A 15,969-nucleotide genomic window follows, 5' to 3' on the forward strand; every position below is an offset into this window, starting at 1 on the left:
CAACCTTTAGACATAGAATTCCTTTGTATGGCTGGTGAAGAAAAACATGCATATTGACTATAATGAGGAAGATTAGCTTGATAAAGGAGAAGAAAAGGAAAAGAATGAGAAGAAAGTGGTAAGGGAAAGAAGAAAAGAAAATGAAGGAAAAAAAAGATAATTATGAAGCAAAATATATTGGTGAATTTCTTAGCTATAAGAAGAAAATGTTGCCATGGTTGATGATTGAACTAATGCAAATTAATGTGATTAAAAAATTAAAATTTAAGACATGTTTATGTGACTTCCTTGGTCACAAGTGACTGAGACTCTGAGATCCCAATGCAGGCGGCCCAGGTTCAATTCCTGGTCAGGAATGAGATCCTACAACTAAGAGTTCCCACACCACAGCTAAAGAACCCACTTTCCACAAGGAAGATCAAAGATCCTATGTGCTGCAACTATGACCTGGTGCAAGCAAATAAATAAATATTAAAACAAAACACATTTACTATGTCAGAAAAAGTTTGTTGTTACATGGTAGATGCTGAAAGGCAAAGACTTGCAAGATTAGGATGACTCTTCATCTTATAGAGCAGAAGAATCCCTCAGAACATCACTAATCAAACACCAACATCTAGTTCATCAAGTTTTCTTCACATTAATGTCAAAAGCCAGGAAGTCCAAATAACAGGCTCATCATCAAGACAGGATAAATGAAGCATGCAAGCAATGGAAAAAGGTTTTCTAGATGAATCAGAGTCTCACAGAAGGCCAAGTCCACGAATTGTAAATCTTCAAATGCTTATTCAGTAGAAGCCAGAAGACCAGCATCTTCTGTAGTAACATGGGCGGTAGCAGCCACATCCGTAGCCTCCATAACCACAGCCGTAGCCCAGCCTGTGGAAGCCGCCACATCCATAGCCATAGCCACAGCCCAGGCCTCCAAAGCCTCTGTAGCCGTAACCCAGGCCTTTGCAGGAGGTGCCATAGTAACTCATGGTATCAAGATGGTGTTTGACTTGCTGCTGCAGATCTGCTTTGTGACTGTGACTACATAGGAGCATTTATATAATACATGCTGGTGGGTGTAGAAAGCCACACCTCTAAATATCACCCACTAGAGCACACTATTTGAAAACTGTGTCAACTATCTTGCTTCCTAACTTGAAACCATGCTTTCCACTTATTTGTGCCACTCCTTATTTAAAAGCTATGTGACACATTTTATTTTCTGCTTTATTTGAATTCCTAGTGAAAATTATTTCACTGCTAATAAGATACTATTGTGTTTATATCTGCTTACTTGTTTGGGTTTCTGAGTTTCAAACTCCATAAACAAACGTCTATAGTCTTCAACGTTTCAGTCTTCAAACTGCATCACACGAGACTGCATTTACCCTGTAATTGTCCCCTTCCTTTTGCCATTCCAAGACTGTTGACTCCTTTCTAAGCCATGGGTATTATTTTTCTTCTCCCAAGAATTCTCATAAATTGAACCATAATTTTTCCCTGAAATACTGGCTCAATGAAAAACGACAATCAACTGACATATGTCTTAAAACAAAGCTTTTAAAGTCAGCTGAGAACCACATTTAGCAGTGCAATGCTATTTAATTTTTAAAAGAGCTACAGATTGACGTCAAAAGAATTTCTCAAGCATTATGTTTCATACAGAGTAAATGTGCTTCGTAGATACCACTGAAAATTGCTTAAGAAGAGTTCCTCCTAAGTTGCTATATAGGACAGGGATCCCAACTCTGTGCTCTGTGATGACCTAGAAGGGTGGAATTGGGCTGGGAGGAAGGCAGGCTCAAGAGGGAGGGGATATGTGTACACATACGGTTGATTCACTTCATTGTACAGCAGAAACTAACACAACCCTGTAAAGCAATTATCCTCCAATTAAAAAAATAAAAAAGCAAGCAATAAAAAAAGAGTTCCTTTTAATCATTATAAGTGGCTCCCTACCCACAACAATATTCTTATTCCAGATACTAAATTCCATATTATCATACATTTCATATTATCATAAGATAATATGATATCTTATGATATCATATTGATATCATTTATTTGTGTCTTTTATTACTTCTTTTAACCAATGAGAAAACTGAACCTCAGATGAACAGAATTATGCAGCAATGATCTTTAGTAATAGTTGAGGGCTAAAATCTTAGTTCGTCAGGTAAATTTGAAATTTCCACGTTACATGTTAAGGAGTTTTACTCTCCCATAGTGTGCAGCTGCCTTATATTTTTGTTTATTCCCACTATCATTAGAAATAAATGCTGCTGCTGCTAAGTCAATTCAGTCCTGTCCGACTCCTAGCGACCACATGGACTGCAGCCTACCAGGCTCCGCAATCCACGGGATTTTCCAGGCAAGGGTACTGGAGTAGGTTGCCATTGCCTTCTCCGCAAGAAATAAATGCAAGTGACCTAAAACCAGTTAGCCTTGTATATTCAACTATATAGTCCCACTTTCTTAAAAAGCACAAAATAACTGAGTATTTAAAAAGAGTATTGATTATTTTTGAACTTCATTTATACTAATTATGCTAGTTTCCCTACCAGTTAATTAAGAATACAATGTGATTAGGTACTCTGTATTAGATGCCATGTATATATAGATAGATAGATGGCGCTTTGCAAACTACAAATTGAAGAGAATTATTAGTGATAAAGAATTGCTCTGTTTTAATCAACTTTAGTTAGAAGAATTTCAATACTACTAGTCATTTTGCCTTATCTTCAATAACAGAGGTTCTCATAAGATTTAATGCAGGGATTACATTCTATGTTCTGCTTTGACTCCTTAAAGAGAAGCAAAGCTCCAGCCATAAGTTTTGCTTGTACATGAAACAGCAAGTTATCTGCCACCTCTTCTCATTCTCAGCCAACACTACCTCCTACCTAGAACAGCAAGGACCAGACTCCCCACTCACTCTATGACACTTGCTTTTCTTCTTGTAGAAAGACACTCTTTTCAGTCCTTTATTTTTCTGAGATACTACTGCACATATATCTTGAGATTTTGGCAAATACCAATGTTCAGGACTCCTTTTATTTGTTAGAACAATTCTTTATTTTCTCTTTAATCTACATATATATTTGTACTATATTCAACTAAAAGTCAGTCTTATTTTGTGATTTTGAAACAGCTGTGAAAAAAGCAAACACACTATAATGGGTAAAGAGAAAATCCAATTCCCCTAAAAATATCTTTCAACTCAACAGACTCTGGACATCAGCCAATTTGTCAAGGTAAAACTACATAAGCTTTCCTGTTCCCATCATTGTACCTCCAATAACCTCAAAGTATGTACAGGAACTTACAGAGAATTTAAAAACTGCCAAGAACATTTCTTTGGCTATTAAGAAAAAGGACTATTTTGGGATAGTTCTCCATGAAGAGTACACATGTAAATGATACAGTGATGGGGAAATAACCATATAGGACACTTCCAGGCCTCCCTGTCTATCACCAACTCCTGGAGCTTACTCAAACCCATGTCCATCGAGTTGGTGATGCCATCCAACCATCTCATCCTCTGTTATTCCCTTCTCCTCCTGCCCTCAATCCCTCCCAGCATCAGGGTCTTTTCAAATGAGTCAGCTCTTCACATCAGGTGGCCAAAGTATTGGAGTTTCAGCTTCAGCATCAGTCCTTCCAATGAACACCCAGGACTGATCTCCTTGAGGATGGACTGGTTGAATCTCCTTTCAGTCCAAGGGACTCTCAAGAGTCTTTTCCAACACCACAGTTCAAAAGCATCAATTCTTCGGAGTTCAGCTTTCTTTATAGTCCAACTCTCACATCCATACATGACTCCTGGAAAAACCATAGTCTTGACTAGATGGACCTTTGTTGGCAAAGTAATGTCTATGCTTTTTAATATGCTGTCTAGGTTGGTCATAACTTTCCTTCTGAGGAGTAAGCATCTTTTAGTATACAAGTAACATATAACAAAATATTTTCTGTGAAAAAATTAAAAAAAAAATAGTTCTATTTGGAGGTCTGGGTAGTGGTCTTGCCAGTGGTATAATCTGAAAGATAATCATGGGGTATTGACTTGTTGGAAGATTGAGTCACTGTCCTTTAGCTAAACATCTACAGAGCACTGTGTGATTCCAAATTTGTGTTTCTACTTCTCGCTTCCCTCAAGAACATCTTGCTCTTTCGTTGGTATTTCTTGGTATTTTCAAATGATTTGACATAAACACAATGATTTGTTTCTGTTAATCAGAAACTTCTCCTACTGCTTCATCTTTCTGCCCTTGAAAATTGTGTTTTCTTTTCTATCTATGTTTTCTATTTTAATGTGATATTTTTAAGAGTTTTTGTTATTTTCCTTCTTTATTGATCTTTCTCTTCAAAATGTCAGTGGGGCTTATACTAAAAACACACTTCTCTCTTTCGTTTCTTATTGCATCTCATGAAATTGTAAATTGTTCCTCTAGGAACATTCACTAAATACCCAATATGGTTCAGACACAGGTTATACCTTTTGCATACATCAGTAAATAAGTTATCCTCACTCTCTGCTTCAAATAATACCAGTAGTGTAACTTTCCAATTGTTACCTATTTGGTTATTCCTTTTCCCTTCATATAATCCGCAGTATTTTAGGAACGTCTATGTCTAAGAATAGATTAATATGATGAGGGGATTCATGTCTTAGCACTGACTGAAAAAATTATTTCTCACATACATACACACTATATTTAAAGAAAAAAATTTATATTAATAAGCACAAGTAGTGAAACATATTGGGCTTGCCAGGTGGCTCAGTGGTGAAGAATCTATCTTCAAATGCAGAAGACACAAGTTTGATCCCTGGTCCTGGAAGATCCCCTGGAGAGGCAAATAGAAACCCACTCCAGTATTCTTCCCTGGGGAATCCTTAGGACAGAGGAGTCTGGTGGGCTGCATTCCATGGGGTCTCAAAAGGGTCAGACGTGGCTTAGTGACTAAACAAAGCAAAAACAAGTGAAATATATTAAGAAATCAGTTACTTAGGATTTATCTGCAGCCGAGAAAAAAAAAAGTCATCACCTTGAAAAACTCTGAGGATTATATGATGAATGTGTTGCCTCTCATCTAAACTGAATGCTTAGCTCTGCCCATAAAGCTGCCTTTATTGGACCTTTCCCCCATGAGCACAGTAACACCCAGCATCTGTCTTTCTTTCAGAACAACTTCTCACTCTCCTCTTCTCTTCCTCTGGTCCATCCCCACTTGATTTCACTGAGAAAACTGCCACCATCAGGCAGTAACTCTGGCACCTCTTCACCTTCTTTCTCATCCGCACACTTACTCGCTTTGAAAATTATTTCAAATTCAATATGTGAAAAATTTTTATAAATAAAGACAAAAAATAGCAGTCATCTCCCCTTTCACCCACCATGTGCTTAATTTCCCCCACCCTTTCCTTAGTGGTTTTATCTTAGCACACAGCTTCAAAAATCACCAGCTATCTAAGCCAGAAACTGGATTTATACCTAAGTCAAGCTTCTTTTTCTGCGTCCTCCAAATTCAAGTTATTTTCATTCTTTCATTCAATAAATAATAGAGAACATTTACCTACTTACTTTGGCAAAACAGCAGTTAAAAAGAAAAACAAATCCCCCAACCCCAGCGGTCTAATGTTTAAATGGGGGAGATAGACCATGAACAAATACAGACTTCACTGAGTCATTCATCAAATATTTACTGAATGGCTACTTTGTGCTCAATAATTTTTTTTTAGGCACTGTGGTATTTCACTGTGGTTAACAAAGCTGACAAAAGCTCTGTATTCCTGAAGGTTACATTCTATTGGGGAAGAGGGCAAATGACTAATCAATCAGGCTGTCAATCAAAATGGTATACTTCATAGTGACATAAGAACAAAACACAAAGCAGAGGGGAAGATTGGCAATGGGCAGCGACCAACAGGGAACTTGAAAGTGTAGACAGATAGGTAGGGAAGGCCCACCCTAAATCAGTCTTCTAAGTGAAGACTGGAAAAGTGATGGATTTCCCTGGTGGTCCAGTGGTTAAGACTTCATCTTCCAAAGTGAGGGTTGCTAGTTCGATCCCTGATCAGGGGGCTAAGATCCCACATGCCTCATGGCTAAAAAGCCAAACCAAAACAAAACAAAGGAACAGAAACAATATTGTCACAAATTCAGCAAAGATTTTTTTTCTTTTTAAATGGTCCACATCAGAAAAAAAAAAAAAGAAAAACACTTCAAAAAAAAAAAAAAGGACTATAACGATGAGAACGTGAGGCATGTAGCTACCTGGAGGAAGAGTGTAGCAGGCAGATGAAGCTAAAAGCACCCTTAAGAGCTCTGTTTAAGAAATCCGTTTATACAAACACCTAAAGAGATCATAGCAAGGGCTTTGCGCTTGCTATGAATCAGGCAGGAAGTGGCTGTTCAGGGTTGTATGAGAAGGTCTCTTGATTAGGCAGCATGTGAAGATGGACCCATCCCTCTTCCTGGTGTACCCACCCTGCACTGCTCCAGCTCCACCAATATAATGGATCTTACACCTGTGATTAGGGGCTTCCCAGGTGGCTCAGTGGTAAAGTATCCACCTTCCAATGCAGGCGACCCAGGAGACGCAGGGTTGATCCCTGGGTTGGGAAAATCCTCTGGAGGTGGAAATGGCACCCCACTCCAGTAATCTTGTCCAGAAAACCCCACAGACAGAGGAGCCTGGCAGGATATAGTCTATGGGGTCACAGAGAGTCAGACACAACTGAGCGACCAACACTCTCACTTTTGATGTTCAAACTACCTGCCCAGTCAGATCAGATCAGATCAGTCACTCAGTCATGTCCGACTCTTTGCGACCCCATGAATCTCAGCATGCCAGGCCTCCCTGTCCATCACCAACACCCGGAGTTCACTCAGACTCATGTCCATCGAGTCAGTGATGCCATCCAGCCATCTCATCCTCTGTCGTCCCCTTCTTCTCTTGCCCCCGATCCCTCCCAGCATCAGAGTCTTTTCCAATGAGTCAACTCTTTGCATGAGGTGGCCAAAGTACTGGAGTTTCAGCTTTAGCATCATTCCTTCCAAAGAAATCCCAGAGCTGATCTCCTTCAGAATGGACTGGTTGGATCTCCTTGCAGTCCAAGGGACTCTCAAGAGTCTTCTCCAACACCACAGTTCAAAAGTATCAATTCTTCGGCTCTCAGCCTTCATGACAGTCCAACTCTCACATCCATACATGACCACAGGAAAAACCATAGCCTTGACTAGATGAACCTTTGTTGGCAAAGTAATGTCTCTGCTTTTGAATATGCTATCTAGGTTGGCCATAACTTTCCTTCCAAGGAGTAAGCGTCTTTTAATTTCATGACTGCAGTCACCATCTGCAGTGATTTTGGAGCCCAGAAATATAAAGTCTGACACTGTTTCCACTGTTTCCCCATCTATTTCTAATGAAGTGATGGGACTGGATGCCATGATCTTCATTTTCTGAATGTTGAGCATTAAGCCAACTTTTTCACTCTCCACTTTCACTTTCATCAAGAGGCTTTTGAGTTCCTCTTCACTTTCTGCCATAAGGGTGGTGTCATCTGCATATCTGAGGTGATTGATATTTCTCCTGGCAATCTTGATTCCAGCTTGTGTTTCTTCCAGCCCAGCATTTCTCATGATGTACTCTGCATATAAGTTAAGTAAGCAGGGTGACAATATGCAGCCTTGATGTACTCCTTTTCCTATTTGGAACCAGTCTGTTGTTCCATGTCCAGTTCTAACTGTTGCTTTCTGACCTGCATACAGATTTCTCAAGAGGCAGGTAAGGTGGTCTGGTATTCCCATCTCTTGAAGAATTTTCCACAGTTTATTGTGATCCACACAGTCAAAGGCTTTGGCATAGTCAATAAAGCAGAAATAGAAGGTTTTCTGGAACTCTCTTGCTTTTTCCATGATCCAGCAGATGTTGGCAATTTGATCTCTGATTCCTCTGCCTTTTCTAAAACCAGCTTGAACATCAGAAAGTTCACGGTTCACATATTGCTGAAGCCTGGCTTGGAGAATTTTGAGCATTACTTTACTAGCGTGTGAGATGAGTGCAATTGTGTGGTAGTTTGAGCATTCTTTGGCATTGCCTTTCTTTGGGGATGGAATGAAAACTGACCTTTTCCAGTCCTGTGGCCACTGCTGAGTTTTCCAAATTTTGCTGGCATATTGAGTTCAGCACTTTCACAGCATCATCTTTCAGGATTTGGAATAGCTCAACTGGAATTCTATCACCTCCACTAGCTTTATTCATAGTGATGCTTTCTAAGGCCCATTTGACTTCACATTCCAGGATGTCTGGCTCTAGGTCAGTGATCACACCATCGTGATTATCTGGGTCGTGAAGATCTTTTTTGTACAGTTCTTCTGTGTATTCTTGCCATCTCTTCTTAATATCTTCTGCTTCTGTTAGGTCCATACCATTTCTGTCCTTTATCGAGCCCATCTTTGCATGAAATGTTCCTTTTGTATCTCTGATTTTCTTGAAGAGATCTCTAGTCTTTCCCATTCTGTTGTTTTCCTCTATTTCTTTGCAGTAGTCACTGCCCAGTAGTCACTCACTATTTAGGGACTGAGCATGCACCCCTGTGATTAGGCTATTTCATATGACAAGGTTAGTTTATCTGGCCTTGAGAGGCCTTATTTTAAATTTTTTTTATTTTAATAGGAGACTAATTACTTTACAAATTGACATGAATCAGCCATGGGTGCACATGTGTTCCCCATCTTGAACCTCCCCCCCTACCTCCCTAGTGCACCAGCCCTGAGCATATGACAAGGTTAAGAAATGGAGATCATCTGGATGGGCCTAATCTAATCACAAGAGCCCTATAAAAGTAGGATTGGCTCTAGAGGAATAAGTCATAGGCTCAGAGCATGAAAAGGATTTGACATGTCTTTGTTGGCTTGAAGATGGAGGGGGCCATGTGGTAAGGCATATAAGTGACATCTAGTTATTGAGAGTAGCCCCCAGCTGACAGTCAGTATGGAAATGCAGCTCAATCATACAAACATAGTAACTAGTTGACACTAATATGAGCTTGGGAGCAGATTCTTCTCCAGATCCCCCAGAGAAGAACTCAGCCCAGCCAATGTCCTATTTTACCTATAGGATCCCTGAGCAGAGAACTTAGTGACACCTTGACTGACTTCTGATCCACAAAAATGAGAATAAAGAAATAGTGCTGTTTTAACTTAATATGTTTATGCTGGTTTGTTAAGCAGCCATAGAGAACTAAATATAGTAACTTTAACATTTTTATCCTGAAAGCTCTTCACACTCAAATAACTAAAATTAAATCATAGCTATAGTCCTAAACATCATCATATAAGTTTTGTCACACACAAACTCAGAAGGGATTCAAGAAGAATTGAGACAATAATATAGTAAATTTGGAATATTATGTATATTATTGTAAATCTCAAAAGTAAATGTATTAGAAGTTGAGTTTTATGATGTTTTAGCATGGGTACAAATCAGTGATCAATGTAAAGTAATAGAGGAAAATAGTAGAACAGGAAAGACTAGAGATCTCTTCAAGAAAATTAGAGATACAAATGGAATATTTTATGCAAAGATTGGCACAATAAAGGACAGAAATGGTATGGACCTAACAGAAGCAGAAGATATTAAAAACAGGTGGCAAGAATACACAGAAGAACTACACAAAAAACATCATCATGACCCAGATAACCACAATGGTGTGATCACTCACCCAGAGCCAGACAACCTGGAAAGCAAAATCAAGTGGGTCTTAGGAAGCAGCAGTATGAACAAAGCTAGTGGAGGTGATGGAATTCCAGTCGAGCTCTTTCAAATCCTAAGAGATGATGCTGCACTCAATATGCCAGCAAATTTGGAAAATTCCGTAGTGGCCATGGGACTGGAAAAGGTCAGTTTTCATTCTAATCGCAAAGAAAGGCAACGCTAAACATTGTTCAAACTACCACAGAATTGCACTCATTTCACACACTAACAAAGTAATGCTCAAAATCCTCCAAGCCAGGCTTCAATGGTATGTGAACTGAGAATTTCCAGACGTTCAAACTGGATTTAGAAAAGGCAGGGGAGTCAGAGATCTAATTGCCAACATCCATCAGATCATCAAAAGGCAAGAAAATACCATAAAAATATCTACTTTCACTTTATTGATTACACCAAATCCTTTGATTATGTGGGTCACAACAAACTATGGAAAATTCTTAAAGAGATGGGAATACCAGACCAACTAACCTGCCTCCTGAGAAATCCGTATGCAGATCAAGAAGCAACAGTTACAACTGGACATGGAACAACAGACTGGTTCCAAATTGGGAAAGGAGTACGTCAAGGCTGTATATTGTCATCCTGCTTATTTAACTTATATGCAGAATACATCATGAAAATGTTGGATTGGATGAAGCACAAGCTGAAATCAAGAATGCTGGGAGAAATATCAATAACCTAAGATAAACAGATGACACCACCCTTATGGCAGAAAGTGAAGAGAACTAAGGAGCCTATTGATGAAAGTGAAAGAGTAGAGTGAAAAAGCTGGCTTAAAACTGAACATTCAAAAAATGAAGATCATGACATCTGGCCCCATCACGTCCTGGCAAATAGATGGGGAAACAATGAAAACAGTGAGAGACTTTATTTTGGGGGGCTCCAAAATCACTGCACATGGTGACTGCAGCCATGAAATTAAAAGATACTTGCTCCTCGGAAGAAATGATACGTCAACCTAGACAGCATATTGAAAAGCAGAGCCATTACTTTGCACACAAAGGTCCATCTAGTCAAGCCTATGGTTTTTCCATTAGTCATGTATGGATGTGAGAGTTAGACTATAAAGAAAAATGAGCACCAAAGAACTGATGCTTTTAAACTGTGGTGTTGGAGAAGACTCTTGAGAGTCCCTTGGACTGCAAGGAGATCTAACCAGTCCATCATAAAGGAAATCAGTGCTGAATGTTCATTGGAAGGACTGATGCTGATGCTGAAACTCCAATACTTTGGCCACCTGATGCAAAGAACTGACTCATTTGAAAAGACCCTGATGTTGGGAAAGATTGAGGGCAGGAGGAGAAGGGGATGACAGAGGAGGAAATGGTTGAATGGCATCACCAACTCGATGGACATGAGTTTGAGCAAGCTGCAGGAGTTGGTGATGGACAGGGAAGTCTAGCATGCTGCAGTCCATGGGGTTGCAAAGAGTTGGACACGACTGAGTGACTGAACTTCAGTACTGCCTTAATGCCACATTCCTTCTGTCAAATTTCAAAAAGAATACTGTTCCTTATCCAAAGAAAGTTTTCTTCTCTGCATGTATCAGTAAACCAAAGTTAAACAATTTAGATTTTAGTTCTGGTTATGTCACTTCATGTGGCATTGGTTATTATGCTGAAGCTTATTTTGAAAACTACGATCAAAATGACAATGTAATTCAAAAAGCTGTTGTCAATATTAATGAAGAAAACACATAAGTGAACTGAAGAGAATACAACATCCTTTACTAAATAAAAATATCCTTAAAGTAGCATTTCAATTAAGGAGAATCCAGTGAAAGCCTAAAGCAGTATATTTCTGATTAAAATCTATGACCCTCAAAATAACACCTTTCTGATACAATTGATTCTAGAATTTTAATCTTCTTTAGACATTTAATGGTACAAACCAGGTCACTGATTCTGCTAAGTTTTCTCTCTTCCATTTCATATTCCCTCTTGTAGCCATTCCTAGATAACATATAGCATTATATTTGATGATAGTTATCACCTATGACATTGGAAGAACTTCCCAGATGATCTAACTCCACCTTCCAATTTCTAGTTCCTAAATGAATGTCTACCGGAAATGTTGAATAAGTACATGTCTACTGGAGAAACCTTCATCTAGATATTGGTTATGGGGAAACAAGCTGTCAAAAGTAATTAGACTAACACAAATTGCCGGGAGCCAGCATATTGCATATTGAGTGCATATTGCATATTGAGTGCAGCACTTTCCACAGCATCATCTTTCAGGATCTGGAATAGCTCAACTAGAATTCTATCACTGTCAGGAGCCAGCGTGAGGAGCTCCACCCATGACAAAGGTCATGAGGAAGGAGGCTCGGCATATGCAAAGGCAGGATCAAGCCTCAGGAGTCTCCCTGGAAATTCTCGAGCATCTACCCCCAAAACTAGAGTCTGCATACTTTCTGCTTTGTGCTTTCACCTAAACCTCTGACTTTGCAGGGGGCTGTCCCCCACTACCTCTCTCTGAAAAAAGAGTTAGCTTACAGCTCCAGTTAATAATTCCTGGGTGTGACAGTGTTTCAACCTACAAACTCCTTTTGAAGTCCTCTAGCCTGCCTGAATAGGTTTTTCCAGCCACATGTGATTGCTCAGAGCCTCCCAACTGTGAGAGGCATGAGATGTTCTAAACTGTTTAAATACAGATTCCTTTGAGCAGTTAAAAGATTGATTAGAAATTGTATTGGTGAAGGGATTTTCACTTGTTGGGCCAATGTTTGCTGCTAAGTTTCCATATCCCTTACCTGCTGTGTCCCTGGCAGTGTATTGATTAATATAATTGGTATAAGTAGTAGCTTTAATGTTTGTAACCTGGGACCCTTGAGTTAATTCTTTCTTGTTATAGCCCACCACACCTTTGCTCTGTAGGAATGCAACTTTATCTAATGCTTTTGGAGGGTGGCTACTGACCATCACCTTTAGAGAAAAATAAGTTTTCTGAAGAAAGGGTCTTAAAATGTTAACAGGCCTCCAGGCCAGAAGATGATGCAAATCACCTAAGCTTTTGCATATGATAAGTTTGCAGGAAGAAAGCCTGGCTTGCTGCATGACTCTACCCCTTCCCCCATTATCCTCTATGCATAACTTAAGGTATAAAAACTACTTTGGAAAATAAAGTGCGGGCCTTGTTCACCGAAACTTGGTCTCCCCATGTCATTCTTTCTCTCACCTTCTGGCTGAATTATTCAGCCTCTTTTCTTCACTGAATTTTCCTCCTGAGCTATCCTTATTCTATTACTCTTTATATCCTTAATTAACATTTAATTAAGCAGTTCTTTCCTGATTCTCGCCGACACCGTCCCCGCTTCGAGTTCCCTGGATCCACCGGGGCTGGACCCCGGCAACAAATGCTATGCACCAACACAGTCTAAATCCTCTCTTCTTGTTTATTTCCTTAATACTAATATGAGGCAATATCATTTTGGGGGTACTTTTACTGACAACACAACTTTATTAAATGTTCCACCTGTGGGATCCAATCACTCCCAAATATATAAATCTTTCTTAAAACTTAACACAGAGAATTTTAATTATATAATTATTATCAGAATTTCCACCTGACCTGTAAATTCATAAAGATCCCAGGAACCTACTTTATGTCTTTCTGCCTCTGGTACTTAGTACAGATTGAGCACATAGTGATGATGATGACTCTTGAGTGGATAGTTGAATAAATGCATGATTACATCTGTCTTGGGAGTTGCTAGTATGGCATCACCAAGTATATAGTAAAACCTTTTAAGGTGAATGCTCTTGTTGACACAATTAGCAGACTTTCTTCTTAGATGTCCAAGTCTAGCTCTTCTAAAAATGTTTTGAATTGTAGACAAATGTATAAATATTTTATACAGTTCACATAAATTAATATACAAGTAGGTTGATTTATGTTGTGGTTATGATTGAATGCAGTTGTCTTTCAAGAGATGTCATTCATTCAAAAATATCTTAAAAGAACTTTCTTTCTGACAACTGAAAAGGAAACTGCTTCAGATAGAGTTTCATCCAATCTCCATTTTTGCAGTTTTCTTATCACTGAAGCAGGTTGAATAAAAGATGAAGGCACAATCTGGAGACACAAAGAATAGGTAAACTCAACAGCAAAGAACAAGTCAGGCAGTTCTAGAAGTCTAGGAGCAGAAATGATGCTTAATACACACAAATACACCACACAGTGGAACTCTGGCTCTACAAACCAAATTACATAAGTGTAATAGGAGAACAGGGGGCAACAGAGGATGAGGTGGGTGGATGGCATCATGGACTCAATAGACATGAGTTTGAGCAACTCAAGGAGATGGTGAAGGACAGGGAAGCCTGGAACACTGCAGTCCATGGGATCAAGGGAGAGTTGGACACAACTTAGCAACTAAACAAGAACACATTTGTCTGATTATCAAGGGAGTAAACCCCAGCTAAGACATTTTAAGGGGCAAAATTCTACAGTATGACAGGTGTCTCTTTGGGCACTCCATATAAAAATTTGCTGAGTTATGTATTCAATAACAGTTTAGAGCAATGGGTACCTGACAGCAAGGGTGATAACTTAGCTTACCAATTGCTATGTGATTCTGAAGGTTGTTTGCACTTCTTCAGTTATTGGTTAGGGGCTTCCCAGGTGGCCCAGTGGTAAAGAATCCACCCACCAATGCAGAAGCCCCAAGAGATGTGGTTTCAATCCCTGGGTCAAGAGAGTAGGAAATGGCAACTCACTCCAGTATTTTTGCCTGGAAAATGCCACAGATAGAGAAGTCTGGCAGGCTATAGCCCACGGGGTCACAAAGAGTCAGACACCACTGAGCACACATGCTTCTAACTATTTAAATGAAGCCAAAAACAACAGCCTCAGTAGACAAAATCTATTAAGAACAAAGATATCAACCATACAACAGAGTTGGGTCCTGCTTGGAAACAGTCAAAGACAGCAGGGCATTGAGTACCATCCTGGCAAAGATGTGATGACGTTGCATAATGGTCCCACTGTGAAGATACAAGGCTGGTGAAGAGCAGCAGCAGCAGCTGTGCTGATATACGTTTAACAAAATGTGAAAAGAATTGCTGGACAGACCCTCTACCTTCGTGGTCACACAGAATTGCAGGCACAGCACCACCATCGGAGCTTTCACAATGACACACACACATACATACTGCCAACAGACAGACGGATAAATCCATTGTCAATGCCCATATATACGGACATTCTATGTGTGAGGGACAGACAACCAGGACACATTTAAATACCAGACAAAGCAAATTTAATGAAAATACATTTTCACAGATCTCACATGGACAATTCAGAATGAGAGCTCTGCCAAAATATATGTCCAAAAGGAGAATTGTTACCCAAACTCAAAATCCATCCACCCTTCCACTCTGGTCCAAATTAGAATGGCAAGTTCAGATGATTTTTATCCCATCAGTCCTGGTAAGCTGAAATCTGAAGATCTATCAAAGTGACCTGGGATTGGCTCATCATAATTTCATCAGAGAGAAGCACCAATGGGTGAAGTGTCCAGACAGCAGAATCTAGAGGAGGAAAATTGGCCGATGGGTCTCAGTCACGTGGAAGGTTGAGTGCAGGGTTTCTCAGTAGAAGCTACAGGGCCAGTATCTTCCATAGTAACACGGGCGGTAGCAGCCATATCCATAGCCACCATAGCCAGCACCGTAGCCGCAGCCCAGGCCTCGGAGGAAGCCATAGCCACAGCCGTAGCTGCAGCCCAGACCACCAAGGCCATAGCCCAGGCCACCATAGTACTTGCTGTAGTAGCAGCTCATCTTGTCAAGTGTTAAGATGTAGAAGAGAAGAAAGCCTTTGCTTGCAGAATATGAACTGCCCTGCGCCCTTGAGGCCTTTTATACTCCCGTGTAGTAGGTGTGGCAAACAAAGCCATTGTGCCTTGCATGTTAACAGCTAATTTCCATGAAAACATCATTAACATTGTGTTTATTTAGAGGAGAGGCACTCACACCCATTAATGCTGGAATTCCTTTACTGCTGCCTCTTAAATTCCTGACGGTATATCATATACTTTCAGTAACAAAAAAAAAAAAAAAAATTACCATCCATAACCAAGCTTCATGAGTTTGCATAACTTGAGGGCCATATATATTATTTAATCCTGCTTTGAAATAAGAGTGTCATTCCTCTGCAGATGTGAAGCACAGATTCATAGAAACTCCAGGCCTCAAT

General features: G+C 39.7%; 2 protein-coding genes across 2 annotated transcripts; both read right to left on the reverse strand.

Moving 5' to 3' along the window:
- Positions 1 to 670: 670 nt before the first annotated feature.
- Positions 671 to 980, reverse strand: LOC147380324 (keratin-associated protein 19-7-like). The gene has a single exon (XM_086414669.1). The coding sequence runs from the start codon at positions 978 to 980 to the stop codon at positions 789 to 791; it is 192 nt and encodes a 63-aa protein (XP_086270795.1). The 3' UTR covers positions 671 to 788.
- Positions 981 to 14,985: 14,005 nt separating this feature from the next.
- LOC147380325 (keratin-associated protein 20-1-like) lies at positions 14,986 to 15,765 on the reverse strand. The gene has a single exon (XM_086414685.1). It carries the CDS (start codon positions 15,552 to 15,554, stop codon positions 15,363 to 15,365), a length of 192 nt encoding a protein of 63 aa, XP_086270811.1. The 5' UTR covers positions 15,555 to 15,765; the 3' UTR covers positions 14,986 to 15,362.
- Positions 15,766 to 15,969: the final 204 nt, after the last annotated feature.

Source organism: Bos grunniens, chromosome 1 (assembly GCF_055505025.1).
Source record: "Bos grunniens cultivar Pamir isolate PY7600 chromosome 1, Bosgru_T2T1.0, whole genome shotgun sequence".
Lineage (NCBI taxonomy): Eukaryota > Metazoa > Chordata > Mammalia > Artiodactyla > Bovidae > Bos > Bos grunniens.